At 39.8% G+C, this 24,418-nt stretch overlaps 1 protein-coding gene across 3 annotated transcripts in view; it reads right to left on the bottom strand.

Annotated features, from left to right (window-relative positions):
• Nucleotides 1–5,888: 5,888 nt before the first annotated feature.
• TSNAX (translin associated factor X) overlaps nucleotides 5,889–24,418 on the bottom strand; it is a 53,070-nt gene continuing 34,540 nt past the window's right edge. For all 3 annotated transcript variants that reach the window (XM_059469051.1, XM_059469050.1, XM_059469053.1), the window contains 3 exons: nucleotides 23,915–24,045; nucleotides 9,277–9,404; nucleotides 5,889–7,679 (listed from right to left, as the gene is read on the bottom strand). In XM_059469051.1, coding sequence (XP_059325034.1) covers nucleotides 7,305–7,679; nucleotides 9,277–9,404; nucleotides 23,915–24,045 — 634 coding nt within the window. In that variant the 3' untranslated portion in view covers nucleotides 5,889–7,304. The remainder of the gene's footprint in view (nucleotides 7,680–9,276; nucleotides 9,405–23,914; nucleotides 24,046–24,418) is intronic.

Below are 24,418 nucleotides of genomic sequence, written 5' to 3'. Positions count from 1 at the left end.
TCATCAGCTTAGGGATGCCACTACCTTCCCTGCTGAAGCTGGGGATTTCAAACTCGTTACTGAAGACACCAGCTGGAATCTCATTGGAGTTTATCATAAAGACTGAGAGGACTCAAACTGCCTCTGAGCTTTATACATGTGCACATTGGGTCCCAAGCATTCAGAGGTTCACAAACAAAATCTGTCTTTGTTAAGCTGTGGCAGAAAAAGACGGAAATCCCTCTGAAACCTGTGATCTTCCAGAGGCAAAGGAACTGCTCTAAAACAAACCAGCATCTCCTTCCTCCCATGGCTGTAATCCAGAAAGCAGTTTACATTAATGAGGTATCTGGCCCCCAGCTAAGCTACAAAAAGCCAAAGATGCTCAGATATGACTGTGACAACATAACATAAAACAGGGCTAATTTGGTACTGCAGAATGCCTGGGTAGCAACAGATGTCTACAGCCTTGTGTCCAGACACGCCAGCCTCACGTGATCTTTTCCAGTTGTGCCAGCCCTCCACCCCGGAGCTGGGCGCAGGACAGGCAGAAACTGTGGGTGTAAGATCAGATCTACGCTGTTCTCTGGCTTTCAGTCCCAGAGTAGGTATTGTGTGGAGATCATACCCTGCAGGAGAAGGACCTAAAGTTGCCCTTGAATGACCTTTAGAAGAAGAATCTCCAAGGTGACAGTGCCACCATTTCTAAGTCTATTTATGTAATTTTGCAAGTAATTGTTATTAATGCCTTTCCACTGGGGCAATCCAAGTGATGACTATGGCTGTATTATCCCCTTTAAAAGCCTGGTGCTTCATCATTCCTCTGCTGTGGTGCATGCTATTTCTCTCCTGGCCTGGGACACCCCTGAGCAAGGGAGACACGAGGGCCCAGGACAACACGAGGGACCAAATCACCTTTAGCATAAACTGGGCAATGTCCCAGGGCATAAGCACTAACCCCAGCCCCCTTCTGTTCAGCCACTTCTTTTATCCTGCAGACACACAGTGGGCTTGGAGCCTCCCCTGTTTCTACCTGAGGGGTTGCTGTGACAACAACACTCAGGGCAGGCACATTCACACATGCAGGAGCATTTGATTTTGTACCAAGAGTTCAGCAGCTAAAAAAGGCTTGTTTTTTCTTGTAAAGGTAGCATGTTTAGAACATAAATTAAGGAATTTAAGACTTCAGTCTATAAATTTTTATAGACTCCTTCAACGTACTAGTTCAAATAAGAACATTTGTATAATTCACAAATCTGCAAGAACATGCCTGGTCAAAGTTTCTCATGGCTTTTCATTTATTTGTCTTCAAAACACCATATGCACATATGATGAGATATAAAATAAAAATATGCTATTCTCTGGTATTCCCCAGATTTCCAAATAGTAGGGTATGCAGAGAGTAAAAATTATTACTATCAAAAACCTACCTCAGTCTAAAAATGAAATTTACACCACATCACTAATTGTGTTTATAAGCACTTAAAGAGAAAACAATAACTAACTTGTAACTCACAGCCAAAAGCTTGAGCACTCCAAAGGCTGGACACTAGGTGGCAGAAAAATTATATGTTCTCCAGTACCTGACAAATATTCATCCTTCCAGTAAGAAGGCAGAGCCAGGGAGTTATAGGATGTATCTCAAATAAATTGAAGGTTTATAGGTGCCCTGCTTTTCCTGATCAGTTCAAATGAGCACAGATTCTGTTAAGGTTGGACATTTTTTCTCCTGCAAAGCAACATTTCTCCAACAGCCCATCAACCAGGAGCCATCACAGGCAGAGGCTATGCTGAATAAGCTGGAAAAAAGGCTTGGGAAGGAGGCAAAGGAAACAGGTGTTAGTACACGTCCTGTCCATGCCCTGCCCTCCTCTTTGTGCCCTCCAGCAAAGATATAGAAACCATAAATAAAATAATTAGTAAATATAAAATAACAGGCATCAGGACTTTATGAAGGTGAGCAGGAGGTTTTACATTAGTGTCTCCAACATCACCCCCTGCTCAGTGGGCACATGTAAGTGCCAGGTCACAGACATGCCCATGTGAGTGACCGTGGCATTTTGGAGGTGCAGCTTCTGGCCTTGGCTGGCTCTCGGGAGCAGAAGGAGCTCAGGCTTGCATTGGTGGATGCAGGGCTGGAAGTTAAATAGTCACACCTTATTGCAGGCTCCTGGCTGATTTACTGATTTATGGCTTCATCTTACTCATCTTCTCTCACAGCCCCAGCAGCTGCTGCTTGCAGGTACGAGGTGCAAAGTAAAACACACCTGCCAAATGCCCCTGCTGCAAGGAGAGAAACACTCTCCACTCCCTCCTAAAAGGAGACTCCTGGGACTTCATGTTCCCATGACATCCAAACTCCCAGAACTGACTATTCAAGCACATCCTTTGCCACCCTGGGGCCTGTCCCTGAGCACAAAAAGGTTCATTTTAACAAAAACCTGGGCAACTTCCAGATATTTTTTTTCCCAATATTTTCAGCTTCTCTTGCTGGGGTAATCTGAAGAAAGGACCTTAAGGAGGAATTTAATGAAACTAGTGAAACTAATGAAACTAATCCAGGACCCTTCTGGATTAAAAGGGGCTTGCAAGCCTGCAGGAAAGCTCAGGGCTGTAGGAGAAGTGCCCAAAGCTAGATGTACCCCAAAACCTACACAGCATCTCAAGAAACAGTTTATGATGGGCTCAAGGAGTCATCTGACCTTTTGTGGCAGTGCAGGAGTAGAGCACACACAATAGAGTCTTTCTTTAGACGGAATGAACATCTGCTGACATGAAAACAACAACACTAGGGAAAGAAAAAAAAGAGGATGAACCCACATGTCACTGGTCTGCAAACTCCAATAGTGGAGGCTCAGAGTTCAGCCTCCCCGGGTGGCTGAAGGGACACCAGAGCCAGCCTGCCTGGCCTGGGGGAGGAGCTGAGAAAGGAACCATCACATCACTTTTGGCCAGCGTTCAGGGAGGCACCGACTGGCTCCAGAAGAAGTCATCAGCAAGTCTCTTCTGCTGCATTCTGCAAACAGGCCTTTCAAAGTGGTGATGGGTGAGGTAAAAAGAGGTAGAATTTGTGGGAAATCATACTCCTCAAAGACAACCTTCCTCAGAACTGGAGAAGAAACTTCTTTCACGTTTGTAGGCAATTTTCCTTGGCTCGTGATGATTGCAAACCCCAGAATAACCGAGGTTTGCTCACCTGCAAAAGCAACATGAGATCTGCCCACCCTCCCACCCACCCACCCATCCTGACACGTGGCACCACGGCTGCCATAGGACACCACCAGGCCTTATCCGATTGCAGGAATACCAGACCTCTCCCCTCAGAGTCACAGCACTACTCCCACATTTGGAGGTGTGAGCAGACAACCCTACCTAAGAAACCCATCGATTCCTCTTCCTGCATGGACACATTTTACCCCAGGATTCCAGCTAAACACAGAAAGGACTGAACCATGGGATGGACATGGGCCATGGCTCAAAAGAACAGTACAGCCTGAGAAAGGATAAGTAAAGAAAGGGAAGAAACAGAGAGGGGTTTGAAGCAGCAATGCCAGCGAAATGGACACGTAAACAGCACACAAGGGGGAACTGTGGTCACCGTAAGCATTCCTTTATGTTAAAAACTGTATCTAACCATGTCTCTAACAGCTGCAGATGATGGCAATTCAAACATCAAGGTTTGTGGCTACCTGTGTGGGAGTGAAGGTAATGTGAGTGGGAAGTTGGGTCATATGGGAACTGAGAGCTTGTTGATCAGTGACAGCATGACTGGAAGCCTGCAAACCCTGCTCAGTGCAGGACCTGCAGGTTCTCAGCTGCTCAGGAAATCAAGTTCCCCTTATTTATGGCCCAAGGCTAGATCAATGCATTGGGGACCTTGTGGTAATTTTAAATTCAGTTCCTTTGGTCAACTCCAAGTCTCTCTTATAGCTGAGTCACTTGGTTTCAAAGTGTTGTTTCCAACTTCTTGCAGGGCTGTCTTCCTGTCCCACGTCCTCCCCAGTCCCACCCTCCTTGCATGTGCACCCGCTGTCCTGTGGCTCAGCCTGCTCTTCCTCCATGCTGTCCCACTCCTTGCCACTCTTCCCCCCTTTGTCTCTACCTCACTTCCTTCCATTTTGCCTCTCCACTGCCTTCACCCTTCCCAACTAACCCTTTACTGTCACGCTGCAGACTTCCATAAGTTGGGACAAGTTTCTTTTCCAAAATGGGAAGTGGTAAACCAACCTACTACTACACACCGTCTTCTGGTAAAAATCCTGTCACTTTATCCCCTCCCCTTTCTACCATCTTCCTTTTGTTTGTCTTGGCTGACCTTTTGCCTACTCTTAAACTGCAAACTCTTTGAGGGCAGTGCCAGAATCTGGTCTGGATTCTATAAAGCACCTAATATGCTAAATATTATAAAAGGTGCGGTTTATTTTCTTTCTTTTTCTTTTGATTTTCAGTAAACTCACTGAACATCCAAGTAAGCAGGAGTTTAAGTAGACAGACATATGTGTTTTATCAACAGGAAGTTTCTCTTGCATAACTTCTCTGGCAGTTCTGGAAAGCTAAATGTGGGTGCGTTTTTCCTCACTGAAAATTAACACTCAGGGAAAAAAGTGAACCCGTAAAGAAAAATCATTTCTGAGAAAGCAGATTCCAGAAAAAGAGATGATTTTTAGCACGCAGAGCTGCCCTTGTGAAACATCTGCCATGACGTAGTCCTGTTCTGGCTGCAGACCAAGCGTATCAATAGCTCCATAGAGTAATGGGATAAGAAATGGGAAAATTGCCATTGCTTGTTTAGCAGCTTGTTTTGCTGATAAATGTCTGTCACTTTTCAAATAGCTACAGTGCAATTGTTTTTTGCGAAAAATATTTCCTTGAGCAGGAGGTTTTCAGGCCATTAGCTACTTCCCATCTGTGCTGGTGTTTTAATACACCGCACATACACTTTGCTTCTTATTAGAAATTATTCACAGCTTTTGATTATGGCCAGGCAGCCTGAAGTTTAGAAATCATGTCTGCCATTAAAAAATTTCTATTGCCTTACAAAAAATTTAAATCTCAAAATCATTAGAGCCAGTATGTACTTGTTGAAAGAGCATCTACTTCTAAACATTGCTAGGGGGGAAAATGTACTCTGTTTAGACATCTGTAGTTTTAAAATAATGAATGACTGTATAAAAGCAGGAGCTGAATAAAGTGGTAGCCACTGTGTGCTCATTCCATGGCTAGAGGCAGAATGTCACTGAGCCAAGAAGTGCAATGTGCTGAAATTCATCTCATCCGTTTCAAACTGTGCCATGAACATTTTTTAATTCCCCCTGATAGCTGCTAGGACAGACAAGAGACAGATCTCTGTTTAATATCACACACTATGTCTAACAATATCTGCTTTCACTTCACACACTTACACTAAACAAGCAATGACTTGCAGTAAATTTTGTATGCCAAAAGAGGCACAGCCGCACCGTAGCTGCATCAACTGAAATCCTAGATGTATGCACCTCAGGGAGAGGGTGACACCCCAAAACTATTCCTTTTTAGCAACAAGCCTTCTTTCTTTCCCCTCCTCTCATCAGGGAAAAGAGAAAAAAAAAAAAAGGCAGCAAACAAAGGTGAGATGTAGAAACATGGGTACTGTTGAGATTTGTTCCAGGGATATACTTGCTTTATCATCTGAATCCTTTGCATTTTCTTCATTCAAAAGATTCACATGAAGTTTCTATACTAACAAGTTATTAGACACTGCAGAATAAGGTTAAGGGAGAAAAAAAATTTTCATCGTTAGAAAGTGCCCATGGAAGTATGAATACAGGAATGGATCAAAACTTCCAAGCGAAGTTCTTCACAGTGGGAAACTTGCTCTGTAATTTACCACTTGGACTGACAAGCAAAAGGATCAACATAGAGACAGTGACTACTTTTCAGAATTTATTGTAAAAAATAGTATTAAACAATAGGAAAAATACCACTCCTTGTTCAATCCACCCCATACTACTTTATGTGGAAACAATGGAAAAATTTGACAGAAATGTATTTACCATTCCTATCCATATATCAGATGATTGCAGCTACTCAGGACATGCTCATGGGAAAAGTATTGGCAGCATCACAGCATATGGAAGTGGAAATAAAAAACATGCAGTATTTTCAATTGCAGTTGGGAGGCCTATTTCCTGGAGTCTAGAGATCATGTTGCTTTATCTGTTTTCCTTTAGCATTATGTACATTATCAGACTTTCATAACTTCAGACACCAGCATAAAGCCCTGATTTTTTGCCAACAGTGACATACCCCCCTCAAAGATAAATGTGGAAACCAGAATGCCTGCCTTACTTCTGTTTGCAATTTCCTTTCCACAGGAACATGCACATGATATAGATCCTGCTAACATACATTTAAAGCTTGGCTAGCCCTTTTCCACTTATACCAGTTCAATCCCACTGGAGGTGCTCAGGGCAGCACAAACAATGGAGAACAGACTTCCAGCACTGCAACATATTTGTTCTGGCCAAAAACTGCTTGTCCTAACACCAAATTACATACTTTGTATGACAACTTATTTTGTCTACAAACAAAAATATGTCAGATTCTGCATTAAACTGTATTACAAAAAATGTAGAACAATACTTTCCACAATTATTTTCTGTGGATTTCCTAGCTCATCTCAAAACTGTGCAGTACTAGTGTTAGCTCAAATGGAGCCAACTTTTAAGAGAGACCCAAAATAACAGGTGACAGTAGTATTTACCTGGTGCAATTAGCTTCATTATCAATTGGCAAAAAGTTGACTTAGTTTCATAGTTTAAAGCACTAATCAGAGAAAACTTGAATTACATGGCACTGTTGAGACCACCCCAGTCTCAAGTCAAGGGCTGCACTTATTCACAGGTGCATTGTTGTAGGTGTGACATGACTACAGAACCCAAATACTCAAAAAATGAGTCAGCAGAAACCTATGGATAATGCTAAATAAGAGCACCTAACCACTTTTTTTCCACTGCTGTGCTTGATGAAAACTTATTTTGAAGTGAGTCACACAAATGACCGTCACTGGAGTAGAGTGCAGTGGAAATTTTGGTCATTCTGAAAGAAGATACAATGGAGCAATACAGGAAATTCCATACCAAGAGGCCAAAGTCAAACATTTCTTCTCTTGCACACCATAAAAAGTATTTTTGGTTACAAATTACCACTGCAAACAGCCTTCTCATAGATAAAACTAAAAATGTCTCTACCTAAAAAGCTTTGAGAAGGGTCAAAACCCCACAAACCACAATTAGAGAGCCTTCTCTATGTCCTCTTCTCTTCTGAGTAGCAAAAGCTTCCTGATTTTAAGGAAGTCCCTCCTCTTGGTCAATCAATTCCGTTTTGGTGGAGAAGACATCAGCCAGCATGTGCTTTGGGATTTCAGATCCCCGTACTTTTAACGTGTAGCAGGCATTCTCTACCTTTGCCAGACTCTGTTTCAAGGTGTAGAGCTTCTTGGAGACTTCGTAAGGTCCGGTGTTGCCGATGAAGGTGAAGCCATCGTAAATCTGGCGCAAGAACTGGCTCAGTTCGAAGGGCGTGTCGATGTCCCCGTTGCCAACGCTGCTGATGCACAGCCGCATCAGCTCTCCCGTCAGATCCGCCACTCCCAGCAGGTAATCCACGGGAGTTACCTTCAGGCTCCACCTACAAGGCTGTTTATCGTGGCAGTTGGAGGTCTGGGGACAGAATGGAACAAAGTCCAGCACAGAAAGAATGTGAGAAAGCCATCTGTAATGGCTCAACTACACGCTAACTCATCTAACGTAACTGGAAATTTAAAACATTCTGGAAATCAGACCATGTGGAAGTGCCATGGTCTGATTTCAGAAGTACTAATCTCCTTCCAGCATAAAAAAGGTAATTGCTACTTGAGATGTCATCTTCATTCTAGCAAGTATGATAAACATACCCTAACTCTACCATCTCTATTTGCAAACAGAATTATCACATCTTTGCAGCAACATTTATTTGCAGTTGTTTGGGGTTTTCTTTCACCTGACAGATCTCAGCCTGATAGATTTTTTTCCTAAATAGTCAGTCCAAAGTTAGCAAATCAGTCAAAAATAGTCTGCATTATGAAAACAAATAATATAATTTTATAATGGTATCTTGAATTTCAAAATATATTCTCTACAAGTAGCCATAGTATTCTCAGATCTGTTTTATATCAACTGAGTTTATTAAAATAACAAACAAAAATCTTCATGAAGCAAACCCATTACAAAGTTACAAGTTTGCTCCATTATCCACGTTTCCAATATTTTTTATTGCCAGAACATTGGTAACGTGGGAGACAATGCAGGTTTTTTTCTGTTCACTTGTTCCCATAATATGCTATCTACCCAAATTGACTGATCTGGTCAGAGGCATGCACACTGGGGTTAACAACTTCATAGCTGGTACCTCTGGTAAAAACAAATTAATTTAAGCTAAAAATCAGGCTTCTCTGCAAATATCTTACCAAGAGAATAAAAAAAGAATGAGAAGTGCTTTACAGCAGAATCTCTTTAGCAGAAGCAAACTCAGGAATTCACGTAAAGCAGCATTACTGTACACTGCACCTCAACTGCTTGTGCACTTCTGTAGATTGCTACCAAATCACTGTTGTCCTCTGTGAACAATCAAACTGCACCCAGTTTACTGTGTTTGGTGACAGCAGTTTGTCCCTATGAGCCATTTAGGGCAGGCTAGGAGCACAGGCAAGTCAAGAAACTGCAGATCCGGCATTAGGGCTAAGGTATGATGGGACACCAGGCTGTCCTCTGAAAGGAATCAGCTCCAGGAGAGTTACAAATGATGCAGCCAAGGCATATGCACAAGGCAAACACAAGGCCTCCAGTGATAGTTCAATATCAGCAATAAGATTTCAGCCATGGAGTTCATCCTGCCTTGGATTTGTTTGTGTCCTCCAGCTTCTGCAACATCACTATACACCACAAGGTCTTAGAGACAGCCCCAGGCACTAAAAACCCCTCCGCTACATTTGTTAGCCAGCATTTCACTGTCCTGGATATTTCGCCATATCAGAAAGAGTTCAGTTTGCTCTGAATAAAAAGGATGTGAAATTTATAAACTTGTATCCCACAGATTTAGTTTACTACTTATAAGAATAAAAGGCATGTTTTGAACAAGTGAGTCAAAGCCCACATGTCTATCCAATCCCATTCCGCTAACTGGCCTTATTTAATCAGATGCCAAAAATGTGACTAAGCCTTCTCGCTGCATTTCCATCCCAGAAAGATGTTTGTCAATTGAGAAAAGAAAAACTTTTACCATGTTTGTTGTTTCTTCTCTGTCTTCTGCTGTAAATATTAGTTGTTTGTTGATCTCTTCAACACTGATCAAAGATCGTGTTTTGATAAAATACTGAAACGAAACTGCCTCAACATATTCTTGAAGCCCTGCAAAAACAGCAGAAAAAAGCTCATGCTTTAAACTTTCCAGCAATGATCCATGCTAACAATTATTTAGTTTTTAAGAAATTTTTAAGTGCAACTATTTGAAGGTTACCAGCAAAAAACGAAAATTAACATAATCCAGAAATAACATTGAAACATAATCTAACATAGCACGTTTCTGAAGTATGAAAGTCAGAACAAGCACACAGACAAACATGTTCAAGTTTTTACTCCATCTGCCTCTTTCATGCAGAACCTTCTGTAATTTCTATATAAAGCATCATGGTATTCTCAGAAGCATACTGAAGATCAGTTCCCCACAAGGTTTCCAAGGGCTCATACTAGGACCAGTATAGTTTAATATCTGCATCAATGTCGCAGAGAGTGGGATCAAATGCACCCTCAGCAAATTTGCAGATGACACTGAGCTGAGTAGTGCAGTTGATGCACCTGAAGGATGAGAGCCCACCCAGAGGGACTAGGACAAGCTTGAGAAGTTTGGTCCATGGGAATCCCATGCAGTTTAACATGACCAAGTGCAAGGTGCTGCACCTGGGTCAGGGGATCGCCAGTATCAGCACAGGCTGGGGGATGAACAGATCGAGAGCAACCCTGCCCGGGAGAACTTAGAGTAGATACTTGTTTAAAACTGAGCTTCCCACTTCTCCATTTTGTGAGAATCAGGCTCCTTAAAATAAGCAGGTTTGGTGAAATTCACATTCAAGGCAAAGCATCTGTTGCTACAAATCACTCCAGACCAAAGAAATTAATAAATAAGCACATAAACAAACGAGACATGACTGTAATGTCCAATAAGAAGACTAAAAGGTGATCCTGCTTTGGCAGAAGGGTTGGATGAGGCAGGTCATCTCTAGAGGTCCCTTCCAACCCTAGCTGTTCTGTGATTCTATGAATACATTAATAACTGCTCTGTCCAAAAGAACTGACACTCTAAAATTAAGGAGTGGGGGGCACAAAAGGAGTTGGTGTGTTGGGAAGGGAATAAAAGATGGGATAACAAATGTAGCTTGTACCAGATTTGTAGGTCATCTACAGCTACCTGCCACAATTCTCTCTCACTTCCTACTTAGCAGAGGGTGGTTTTATTATGCATTACTGTGGATGTGACAGCCTGGAGAAAGATAAAGCTAGATAAGTTTTCCCAGAATTGGCCTGGGAAGCTCTAGGGAGCTGGAGATAAACAATGAAAGCCAAATATTAAAACAACCTGCAGGTGGTGTTTTTTCTAATAATCTGTTTTTCTGATAGGATTGTTTAACAAGACTGAATTGGGTGTCTTTTTAATTAGCCAATCATGTAAAATGTATTGATTAAATGACAAATCAGGTCCACCTGCAGTGAACTGAGCTAGAAAAGAAGAGAGGATAAACTCAACGAGGCTTTTGCCACTTTGCCTTCTGATCCACCTACGTGACATCTCTAACTCAACAGTGACATGTTACAACAAAGGCAAGATCTAAAAAAAAAGTTTGAATGTTCAGACAGAGATTTTACAGGTTGTCAGTTTATGTGCAGAGAGCAGATTTGGGGGAAGCACGTGAGAAAAGTTCCTAAGCAGAAAGCTGAAGCTGGCACTGTTGGTGGAAAAGAAGGCAGAAACAATGCTGGAACAGCCATGGCAGTACTAAGCTAAAAAAAGGTGTAGAGACAAAGTCAATGCCTGTGTATATCTGACCCATGAACAGAGAATGTCCAAAGAGGACATTAAAGGAATGGCCACATGACAGAGATGGTTCTAGCAGAGCTATTCTGAGCCATTTTAAGGGGATGACTTCACTTCAAAAGACACTAACAGGTATCATGCTGCAAGAGGGCCAGGATTAGACAATAGTTTTGTCAGTGAGAAAATGAAGATGTAACCAGGGGTACCAGAAGTAGAAGCCTGTTTCCATTAAAATAATCTAAATACCCTCAACTGACCTGTACAGTGCCAGGACTTCAGCTTATGGAAGTATGCAGGAAGAAACAAATTTAGACTTCACCTGGATCAAAGAAATAGTCTGAATCAAAAAGAAGAGAACATAGATTTGAATAACAGATGAGTGTGGAAATACCCCAAAAAACTCAAGGGGTAGGAGGCTTTCCACGTACCCACTACAAAAGCATGATAAGTGACCTGCATTTTTTTTTCTCTTTTAAATATGTATTTGAGCAGAAGCAACTCAGAATGGCAATTCCTTTATAGTACTCTACAGCAGCACTGGGAAAAGCAGAATAAATATGCAGCAACAAAACTCACACTCAACAGTGCTGTTCACAAACCAGAACACAAACACAGAGCTGGCAAGGCCAATTAAACACCATAATTTAATCAACAGAATTCAGGTAAAGCACTCAGGGCACAAGCAATAGAAAAACACACTAGATAAAAGCTACTCAGGATCTTTTAAGATAAATAACTTTGCAGGCTGCAGAGAGGTAGATTTCATCACTCACTCTTTCCCTGACTTACCTTCTGATGTAACAGGACCAGGAATCTATTATGAAATTTTGGCTTTTTCTGTGGATAAGCTGTAAGCTACCAGATACAGCAGCACTCAACATGACAACATCTGTGAGACTCTCCCTCTGCTATCTATGGAGAAGACTATCACATATGAAACATGAACTTGGCATTTTCCACAGCTCTCAGAGAGATCAAATCAGCCCTCAGACTTTTTGGTAAACAGTCTTCTCGATCAGTTAGAGCTCCCACTTTCAACTCACTTCACTTTACTATTTCATACGTGTTTTGTCCTTTTTCCATAGTAAGTGTTTGGCTCCTCTGTTCTTTTATCTATATGTACTTTTTAACGTGGGCATATTTATATGTATGTACACACATAGATCTTTGCTTCCTCCTGCATGCCACACTAGCTGACATGTTCCACACTAGCTGTGCTCCTTCCTTTTGTTTAACAATGCCATGTGAATGTTGCACACAGTCTGTTTGCAGTCGGTTTGCCATTTACTGTCACCTTCTCACAATTAGGGAATCTATCTCCCACTATTTAGTAAGGCTTACAAAACTCAATTAAAGTTACCATCACAAATAGACTGCTAACAAATCCTGCTCATGACTATTTTGCAAAAAAATACTAGTATTTTACTTTTTCTTTTTTTTTTTTTTTTTTTTTTTTTTGTTTTTTTTTGGTTTTTTTTGTTTTTAACAAGTCCTTCTGTCAGAAGTAGCTACAATAGGGTATTTCAATGAGCCAAGACCTTGAAATAAGGTATTTCCATGTGCAGGTAGAAGGATGTTTAAACATGTTATGTTTTAGCTTAATGGTAGGACATCCGCTATTTTCAGCAAATAATTCCCAAGGTGAAAAACCCCATCCCATTTCACTACACCATCCAACAATACCTTTCCCCTTATGCTCTTGTTTTGGATTTATTCCAAAATTAGCTTATTTATGGATTGAGCTGCCAGTAATAGAATAGTTTTTAAGACTGCCTTTTATGGATTTGGCGTTTTTTGTAGTACATGGACAAAAATACCAATTAAAAACACTGTATTTTTTTACTAGCACTTCCTAAAATTACAGATGAAAGGTAAAGAATTAACTGCTTAAGTATTTTGATATTTTACTACATTTATTCTACAGAAATAGCTTATACTAGACAAGTGACAGTGACCCAGTATAGCAGCTCCCTTCTATGTTTTAAAAAATTATTTTGTGTACAAGAACTACAGAGTTACACTGAGATATCTTCTGAGCATGTATCTACAAATATAGATTTTTCTGCCTGAAAATTTTAGCACTTTTTGCCAGCTGATATTCAAGACCTTTTTCCTTAACTACATATGCAAGATCTGAGAAAGAAGAAAAAGCAGTTACCCTAAAAAACTTACAAAGAAATTAGTTTTCTTAAATGAAAAAATAATTTAAAAAAACATAATTGGAGCACTCAATCCAAGAGTCAAATGAATGCATAAGACAGAAGAAAAGCTAGTTCTATCTAAAGAATGAGTACATAATTGAAAATACTTAATTGCAGGAGTCATATTAGGGTAAACAGAATCTAATTCCACCTGAGATATGCATGCATCCATGCATGCATGGAAGCTTCCACCCAGAATGACAGATCAAATAAGAGGTGAAAGTTTCCTTCTAAAATTTTGTTTACTTCATTTCCTCCTTTAAATCTCGGTTCGACAGTTACAGAACCGGTTCAAAAGGATTTCATGCTTCCCAGTTGTTAAGGTTAGCAATGCCAGTGCCACCTGCCATCTTCTCAAATAAGCTGCTTCTCTCCTTATTTCTTCCCCAACTCATTTTCTTTCACCCTTTGTCCTGTTTCTCTCTATTTTTTTGTTTAGAGAGGAGCCTGTGCTGATGGTGTGGACACAAGCCTGTGCTCTCTCACCCAGCTCCTCCCCTAAACCACGCAGCAGGAATCACAGGCCAAGAGCAGCCACCAGAAAGATGGTAGGAAGATACACCCAGCCAGCTTCTTCCAGGATCACTGCATGAAGGGTGGGGCACATTATTTACAGGGCGAGCCATGTGAAACTACCCACTTGCTGATTCATTACAAAACCAAAACAGCACCGACAAGGCTCTATCTTATCCTCATGTTTAGGCTGGCAAGTTACATTGTCATTAAAAAACCCCAAACAAACACAGAAAAAAAAACTTCCCTTCTTTCTCCTCCCCCCAAAAAAACAAAGAAAGCAACAACAAAAAACACCCACCACCAAAATACAGAAATTCCTGCCATAATCCAGGAAAAAAAAGTTATATTCTTGTGGAAATCCCAACCAGAGAAATAATTATACAGAATATGGGGAGCATTGGTAAACTTAAAGAACTTATTTCTAGAAGCATATGGATGAATAAAAGGGAGAAATAAGTGAAATAAGCAAACAAGTAACCATCAATTGAAACAAGTAGATACAATAAGTTTAGAAGTATTAATATAAAAACTAATGCCAATGTCCTATTAAGATGAAAATGGTAATTCACACCTTAATCTACTCCTTTAAAATTCTCTGCATACTTGACAATGATTCCTAAGATTCAGAGATCTTTTTCTTGGCAGAAGGGGTAAAAACTAAACTTTAGTAATTAAACTTAAACTGAGGCTATGAAACAATCAAAGTATTTTGTTGATTGTGAGCATGAAGTCAAAAGTTAATTTTATAACACACACTGAAAGAGGATAAAGCCAGTTCTCCTCACAGACAGGAATGCTCTGGATATCCTGTTGTGAAAATGGCTTAAAAGAGTAATTCCAGTCAGGGATGGATTTTACAAAACAGTACTAACTAAAATATACAAATAAAAGCACTAGAACAAAAATCTGTATGAGCTTACGTATTTGGGAAAATACATCTTTCTATTCACTCAGTAATAATTCAAAAGCTGAGTAGGTTTACTACTATATCAATAATTAAAATAATGTAAACTTTTCCTGTAAAGCCCTGAATGTTTTGTTCATTAGTCAACTGCTACTTGACACACCCACATCTCTTCTAGCTGCACGTGTTGAAGTGATGTATTGCAGATACTGAAGTGTTAATATTGTTGCACTTTGTTTGAAGTTGAATACACACTTCAGGGGAAAAGGTAACACCATTTCACGGGAAAAGGCAATACCAAGATTAGTCAGTTTTCCCAAAAGCCCCAGAAACAAATGAAAGTTCCCCATCAGACAGGTGCCTGTGACAGTTAAATTATTTCTCCAAACAGGCACAAAAACCCTTCAAAGAACTGCAAACAATATTTTAATCTCTCATTGCAGAGAGCAGGGAATCAAGCCTTTTTTATACTGTTATTAAAAACACATGGACATATGACAAACGATAGGCCTTTTCACAGATGAATGATTGTGGGTGAGAAATTCACAAACTTTCATTTTGCTACTGCTTGGAGACCTAAGGGATGTGCCATGCTGACTTTTGTATTCAAGGGTTTTTTTCTGAAGTTTGGGGTTTTATTCCAACTCACAAGCCCCAAATGTAGTAATTACAAAGAGCACCCAATGTTTTACATGAGTTCTTGAAAAAACTATTCCTGTGACAAGTAGTCTTCCTGACCTCTTTGACTACCCCCAATTGCCTTCATAATTAATACAGTTTTATAAGTCATTCAGTCAGTCAGACACTGCTGGCAGCCTTGAGGGCAAGTGTTCAAGATACCAAAGAAAGGAAGCTCTGACTCAGCCAGGATGTTCAATGATCAAAGAAGAAAGAGCACCTAACACAACACAGCTTCTGCAGTTCAAAACACAGTGAAAGTTCTTCTTGAGGTGATGTTGTTTCCATGCAACAGACTCAACTTACAAGCACATCAAAAAACCAATAGTGGCCATTTGTCCTCATAAACACAGATCTGTGAGATGGCACAAAGGTACTTCACCACTTGCCAACCTCTATTTCTCCCCACGTGACTGCAAAACAAAAATACAAACCATGATGTGCTATCCCCATTGCTTCTTGGAATGGAGTTCCTCTATGACACATTCTCCTGTGTGATTTTAAATAAACAAACAAAAAAGCTTCACAGATTTTTTTTTAATTTCTCTTATGTTCCAGCTGCACTTGGTTCCTGCAAAGGCTGGAGAGATCTGGTCTGTGAATCACTAACGTCAATAATTGCAGGGTTGAAAAAAATTCCTGAGCCAGAGAACAAGGTCTCCTCCATTTGCCAGCTATGAAACTGAATTAAAAGACAAACAATGTCACTAGTTTCAGGCTGTCATGTGAGTAACCAAGTATTTGTCATAATAGTACAGCAGAACTTCAGGACAGTTAGGTCTTAAGTGAGAAGCAGGAAAGGAAAATCTTTGTGATCATGCTGACCCACAGCATGAATCTTTAAAAGACTGTCCATAGCTTCTCTTATGGATTTCTGCTGCTCTGAATGGCTCCTGCTGAATTTACATCTCATTCAGGGATGAGCTGATAATCAATTCTCACATAGTGCATGCCTAGTTTGTTCATGTCAGAATTTGCATTCATGTTTGCAGGTTTGTTTTAATTTTTGTGTATGGACATACAAAACCTGCAGCAGAAAATACATAGTGAGGCTTTGCAGTCACTGTTTTTTCCTTTTCCTTAGAAGAACTTAGGAAAAAGGCATGAACCAAAAATAATAAAAGGGCAGCAAAATGCAACAAACTAAATGTATCAAATTTCACACAGGCAACTTGCAGAATGAAAAAAAAAACCAAACCAGTTTCACCAAGCGGGAATATGAGTCAGAGAAACACCGAAAACAACAAAACAGAAAGAAAGAAATTAACAAAATTGTACCTGATAACCATAAGCTTATTCACTGCAAATTCTGTTAATTCCAGTATAATCAGGAAACTTTGTTTCCATTTCTGGCATTTTACCCCTCACCTACAACAGCAAGAGATTAATTCTTCAGTCACATCCTGTTCCTGTGTTACTGTGTTTTCCCACCATCTTGCATAAACCTGATTGCTTCCTTCATGGTCAGCTTTCCTTTCAAGTTTTAGGTGTATTTAGGTCTCATCCTGGGTGAGACATTTACAATTCTGGTACCTTCTTCCTGCAGCACAAAGCTTTTCCTTTCTCTTACCAACCTAAAATAAAATATGCCATCTATTTTAATTACAGTTTTTAAGCTTTCTCAAGAAAAAAAACAGGTGTTCTACTTATACTGTTTCTGATGTGCAGAACAGTACATTGATATTATATCCTTCATATTGTGCACCTTGATATTATTTCAGAAATACATGTGTGCTTACAAAGGTAGAACAATCTGAGCATGTTATTTCCATATTTTGAGTTAAAAAGCTAAGGAAAAAAACCCTAAAACAAGCCAAGTAAACAAAGAAATCATTACACAGATAGTTCCTAATTAAAATTCTTCATACAATACCCAAAAAAATGTTGTTACTTAAATCATCAGTGATCTAAAGCTGGCCTGCTTGGACAGACCCCACTCCTCTCCATAGCATTTCTTACAGCATCCTGGTGCTGGTCCAACATACTGCAGTTAGAAAGTGGCATTCTAGTGCAACTGAAGTATTTCCTTTTCATCCACATAGATTTAACTGGCCTGGTCCAAACCAGCAATGCAGTTTATTGCTGTATCTTACATGCCTAAAGTGACTCTAAATGGCATAAGGCAGGAGACAGAAATAAGCTCCATTATATCAATCTCTCAGAATACAAATAGTGCCTGCACAAGATAAATGATGTGCTAGACTGCGTCAGTGCTGAACTTTTACACAGAATTGCCTGCATCATCATCAGCAGAAGCAGTCACACAGCAATAGTTTTGACAAGGTGCTGACATTTTACAGCCCCATCATCTAATCCTATTGAGAGCAAGTGCAGACATGATAAACAGCTAATGAGCTTCCCTGTGCACAGCACTCCACTCGCCACTGCTGCAAGCACAGGCACACAGCAAAGGTCAGCCAGCAGTGCTCCACTTGCATCTACCATCATCACCCCAGGTCACTCCAATTAAGAAACTCCAGAAGAATTATAGGCTCCCCATTCAATATTTCATCTTAAGGGGCAAAAAACTGAGTAAAGTGCTCAAATAGCTGGAGATTTCATTTAACAAAGTCACGTTGAAATGGTACTCCATTCAATCCCACACAGAGCCAACTTATTGAGCAGTCCTTAACTCTCCCTCCGCAGTATACAAGTTCTGCATTTAGGCAGAGAAGATTGAGAACATCCTTTGAATAATTACATACATCCTAACATAGAATCATAGAATTTTTCAGGTTGGAAAAGACTTTTAGGAACAACTGAATCCAACCACTAACCCAACACTGCCACGTCCACCACTAAACCATGTCTCTAAGTGCCACATCTACATGCCTTTTAAAGACCTCCAGGGATGGTGACTCCATCACTCTCCTGGGCAGCCTGTTTCAATGCTTGACAACACTTCCCATGATTAATTTTTTCTTAATATACTATATAAACCTCCCCTAGAGTGACTTGAGGCCATTTCTTCACATCCCATTTCTTGTTACATTGGAGAAGAGAGCACCCCCACCTGGTTACACTCTCAGGCAGTTGTAAAGTGCAATGAGGTTCTTCCTGAGTCTCCTCTTCTCCAGGCTAAATCTCCAGCTCCATCAGCCACTCCTCAGCAGATCTGTGCTCCAAACTCTTCACTTGCTCCATAGCTCTTCTCTGAACATGTTCCAGAACCTCAGTGTCCAAAGTTCTAGTGATGGGTCCAAAACTGGACACAGAACTTGAGGTGCAGCCAGTGCTGAATACAAGGGGACAATCACTGCTCTGGTCCTGCTGGCCACACTGTTGGTGATAGAGGCCAGGATGCCTCTGGCTTTCTTGGTCACCTGGGCATGCACTGGAGGATCATGTTCAGCTGCTGTAGACCAGAAACCCCAGATCCTTTTCCAGCGGGCAGTTTTCCAGTTGCTTTTCCCCCAGCCTGCAGCACTGCATGGGGTTGGTGTAGCGGAAGTGTGGGACCCCACACATGTTGCAGAGCACTTCTTCCTTGTCGTGAAGTTCTATACAGATCTTTTCTGTATACTGTTGATATTTCCCTCAGTAGTTGAGAGTTAAATATATATATAAAAATACTTAAACACATACGTATATACAAATAAAAAAATCCTGACAATTTTCTTCCTTCCTTTCATAAATCCATACAATCTTTTTCAGTCCTTTTCTTGCATAGTGTCTCTCACCAATTTTAAAGAAAGAGTACATATTTCCTCACAGGATATATAAGGTATACACTGCAAAGTGGGCCAAAGGAGCAGGAATTCTATATTACAAATAGTAAAGCTTTAAAAATATCAACAAAGCAGAACATTCTAACATAACAAATGAAGAGTTCTGCATTAAAAAAAGACTTCATTATTTCAGTATCTCTTTGTTTGCTTGTTTAATCATCCCCTGGGACAATCTGTACTGTTAAGAAACGTGTAGAAAACAGTCATCAGTTTTTGTTGTTGTTCAATTAGTGCTATACTCAGTGTTTGAGCTCATGCAAGTGTCCTTTGGGGAAACGTCCTGCGTGCCATTAGCACTATTCTTAATGAGGGAAAGCACGAAACTCCTTTAGTGCTCTGCCAGAATTGTTTTATCTTCGAGTCAAAAGAACAACTGCTTGGAGGAACCCCAAAAAAAGCATTTAACAATTACAAGTGGCAAACAATATTCCCAAGCATAATACTCATAGCATTCTTCTATTTATAGGCTAACAGTTATTATACTGAATAAAATATGTATTAGGCAGCTTTATTATGCAGACAATCATGATTCCCCAGTTAAGGCTGCTACAGTGGTTTCCATTATAAGCTCAATTTTGAACCCTTTTACTCCTTCTGTGAGAGGTAGGGTGGGGAACAGGAGGATGTTTCATGTTTGGTTTCAAGACAAAGGAGAATATTTTTAGGAAGTTTGAGGTTAATTAGACATGCTGCTTTTGAGATATGGGACATAAGCGTTTCTTTATTCTTTTTGGAAGAAAAAAGCAGTTTAACAGCAATGTTTTTGTTCATAAAAAGCTTTTTAACTAGTTCTCCAGAATTTCGTTAAAATACAAAATCAGAGTTTAAAACTAGGTTAAAGGAAAGTCAAGACTTACAGCACTAGGAAATATATAAAGACCCAGCACTTTTCTTAGTTACTTTTATTTTCAAAAACACATGCAAGCTTTTTCCATTGAAAAAAAGCAAAGCAACAATTTAGTAACACTAGACTAAAAACCAAAACTAAAAGCAACATTCTTAACTCTAATCACTTTTCATCTCCCAATTACAGTTCTTCATAAATAGTGGCAGGCAGGTAGAATAAAGCATTCCCTCTCCCAGTTGCTCTTCATCTAACTGTCCCTTCATTCTTCCTGCTTCTAGGTTTTCTTTCTCAGCTTCATAATCCTGACAACAAGCATCTTCACATCTCTAACACCTCCTTGAAGCCAGCTTCAGCACAATCAAGATCTACATGTCTTGAAGCCAGCATATTCCCTTTTTTGCCATCCCAATGACTAACTGGAGAGCAGAGGATTTAATGAAGGTAAGAGTAAAGGTCTGGTTGAAAGTTAGCATTTTATACTTGTTATGCATACAAGCTCATTTACACAACGCCTAAAAGCAAACCCTGTCCTCCCAGTGACACACAGGTATATTCTAACACTTCCTTACTAAACATGCACTATGGGCAACAGCTGGCACAAACTCTCCTTGCAGAGGAGCATATGTAGAACGTTAGGTAGATCATGTGGGTGATGTACCGAAATAGAATGAAGACAACTTATTTCAGTTGGATTTTATAAACAGTCTTCTTAATGAGGCACAGATACCTAATTACAGAAACAGCAGGAAGATCTTAGGGCCAAGTATTATACAACTGATGGGACCACACAGACTCACCATTTACCTCACCTAAAGAGAGGGAAAAAGTAAAAGTACAGCTATTTCCAGTTCTAACTTCAAAAATGCATTGGGGGTTGTGTATTTCTACCCTTTAGTTCTGTCCAAAAAAACTGCGAAGTTCAAGTATTTGAGAGATTCCACACCTGACTGCTAGAAAGATAGACAGCAGAGTCTACTTCTCTCCCTTATTTAGCACACTGATACCTTCTTGCCTTCCTTTCTTTTTACCTTGAGAGGTCAGTATGATTCATTCTCTTAAGTTTCCTTAAGACTGCAGTACGAAAATTTTTTAATTCTATGACAATCTCACCCCAAGTCCCATGTAAGCATTAAGGATGTGCTACCATACATGCAACTGTGAGCAGTTCTGGGTGTCACCATTTAAAAAGGATGTGAAGGTCCCTGAAGGCATCCACAGGACAGCAACAAAGCTGGTGAAATCGTTGGAAGGAATGTCCTATAAGGAGCAGTTAAGGATTTTTGGCTTGTGTAGTTTGGAAAGAACAAGGCTGAGGAGCAACTTCATTGCTCCCTACAGGTTCCTGAGGAGAGGAAGTGAAGAAGGTGCTGCTGGCTCCTGTCCCATCCAGTGACAGGATATGTGGGAATGGCTCTAAGCTGCATCAGGCAGGAGTATTCCTTTTGAAAAGGTGTCAAACACAGGAACAGGCTTCCTAGAGAGGTGGTTGATGCCCCAAGCCTGTCAGTGTTTAGAGGAAGCATTTGGACAATGCTCTTAACAACTTGTTCTGACTTTTGGTCAGCCCTGAAGTGGTCAGGCAGTGACACTGGATGATCACTGTAGGTTCTTTCCATCTGAATTTGCCTATTCTGTTCTAAAAGTTTTGCAGCTGTGGTGACATTGAATCATCATACACATGCATCAGGTCTCTAACTTCCTCTGCTAACTACTTCTACTACTGACCTCCCCTAGAGTAACTCATCCTGCTCTAAAATGGACAAATCCATCTTAGTCATTTTAAGAGGCTGAGATTTACAACACCAGAAAAAACTATTAAAAATTCTGAATTACTCCTGACAGAATACTTGCAGTTGTTTTCTAAGCAGTTTATTCAGGTCTATTCTGGTATTAATGAATACCTTTATGCAAGTTAGAAATAAATTATGCAGGAAAATCAGTGTAGCTGACAGTGTGTATTTACCAAGTACACAAAGCAAAGATGAACAGTACTTTTTTTTCATTAACTTCTTTATTTCCACATTGCTATGCCTAGCTTAAGTTTAGGTATCTTTCATGTAAAAAAGAAATTTCACTTTTGATTTCTGAAAATATTTTTTTTAAAGAAACAAAAACAGTATATTTTTTTACTAAGAGGAGAGACTCTGGATATAGAAAACTAGCATCTGGTTTGCTTACTTGTTTTATAAGAACATGGGTACACACAGAAGTTACTGTGCAGTAACTATCTATATGTCTGCCATGCAGGAATACTCTCTTATGTGTGAGATGCGTGAATCTAATTCCAGGCCACCTGCTCCTCAGTAGAACTAGAGGCAGGTAAGCCTCTCTGAATTTTCTGCCACAAAGACACAAATCAAACAAAACAGAGTCAGTTCAGGTGAGGCAGCTGATGCAGAGTAGGTGGTTACCCTGTGAGAATCTGACTCACATGGCATGGCTGATGGCCTGCACCATGCAGTCTCACAAAGATCCATGAGGCAGCACAGCTCAAACACTGCTGTTCTATACACAGCATTATATGACTCACACTTCAGGGACTACAAACTTCAGGGGTTATTCAAACAAACTTTACAGGTCACAATGAAGCTTTCAGAAACTTTTGTTCCTAAAACTGAAATGCAAGATTCTCAGCTTTTATAAGCAGTACTTAAAATGAAAATCAAAAGACATTTTTAATGTGTTAAGATACTCATAATACACGTTGAATAGTATTGTTCACAGTTTAAGTTCATCTGTAGTGTCAGCATTTTGAATTATCTCTTTTTATTGTGTCACTACAGTACTTGGATATAAATAGCAGCAAGACACATACAGATTAAATGGCCCTAAGAAAAACTATTTACATCAAATTTGAGCAACCCAATGCATCACAGCTAAGAGGGCTGTGGAATTAATCAGAGCCATTGAAGACTATCAGGGCAGGCTCCTTCCCGTTCCAAATTGCTAAACTGAGACTCAAGACCTGTATCACTCTTACAACAAAGTTTGTGTAAGACATGAGTACAAGTTACCTTAACCATTGTTTGTCTTGTAAATTACAGACACATATTCGCTGCTGGTTAATCAAATCAATCTTATGGACATTTTTAAACAATTAAATAATTCAGGACAAATCTTCAGCTCTCATCAGCTGAAGAAGTTTTGCCTAAACAAGGAAAGATATACAGAATTCCAAATTGTTTAAAATGAGATTGATAAACACAAGACACTTTTATACCATGGAAGGAAGTTAAATATTTTACTCATGTGTTGCCACAACCAAGGCATACCAATTTTAGGTAATATTCAGATTGCCAGCAAGAAATCAGCAAAGAAATATGGTTTGGCAGCAAGTCATGAATGAACTGGGATTTAATATCTCAAGAATGTTAGCAAAGACTGATGTTTACAGAGAGGAGCAGAAAAAGTGCAACTGAAACACACAAACCGGTTTAATGCTTGTAACAGAGAGGCAGAAGCACATTTTGAGCCTAGAAGAAAGAAAATGCCAAACTAATGATCTCAATTCGTTGACTTTATCAACTCGAAATCACTTTATCACTCAAAATGGATAATTTCACAAGACAGTTGCTTCCACTCTCCTCTTTGGAACTGCAACCCTTCAGAAGGGGCAAATGAGTGTGCTACACATATTCCTCTCAGTCATATATTCTCCTCTCAGAGAAGAACAGCCAGTACATTTGTGAGAAATACTCTCAACTTCAGTTTAGGGCAGGGTCCAAATTGTTCCAGTTGTAGACTCCCATTTACATCTTCAATGAAACTATAGAACAACAGCTTCTCTAATACCAGAGCAAACTTTGCTAGCAACAAAGATTAACCTGAGTCCTGATTTATAACCACAGAACAGTAACAAATTCAGACCTGCAGTGTGAAGAGGAAGTATTGCTACATAAAGAGAAAATAAGCTTATTTCAAAACTGCACCCCTTTTCTCATTTTAGATTATTTACCTGGAGATATAGCTCTGTGGAACTGATACATGTCTTCTCCAATCAGTTCTTGTGCAACCTGCTTGATCTTCTGTCGGACAGCATCTAGCTTGACTTCAGATTCACTTAGTATTTCTTCCCCATTGGGAGCACTGCAATCACAAAACAGAAACTGAAAGAGCAGTTTCCAGCACAAGCAAACAGTTAAAAAACATTACACTTTTTCTTTTACTAATCAATACATTTTTACTGGCTTCAAGAAAAAGCAAAACTGATACTAGAATGAGAAACAGTTTAACTTTCACAGATACCTATTGCAGATTCTGAAATTATGTAGATTCTTACCAAGAAAATAATCAACCAGTCAGGGTTCTGGTAGCATGATGCTTATTCCAGACTACAGTCATGATTACTGTTTAAGTAAGAAAAAGGAGAAACACATACAAAGGCTTCAAAAAATATTCCAGGAAACTGGCAGTATTTACAGAAGTCCTTCAACTTCTTAAAAAAATAATATTTTGCAAT

This window comes from Ammospiza nelsoni, chromosome 3 (genome assembly GCF_027579445.1).
Source record: "Ammospiza nelsoni isolate bAmmNel1 chromosome 3, bAmmNel1.pri, whole genome shotgun sequence".
Taxonomy (NCBI): Eukaryota; Metazoa; Chordata; class Aves; order Passeriformes; family Passerellidae; genus Ammospiza; species Ammospiza nelsoni.
The sequence above is the reverse complement of the archived record's forward strand: the minus strand, read 5'-3'. Positions and strand labels throughout refer to the sequence as shown.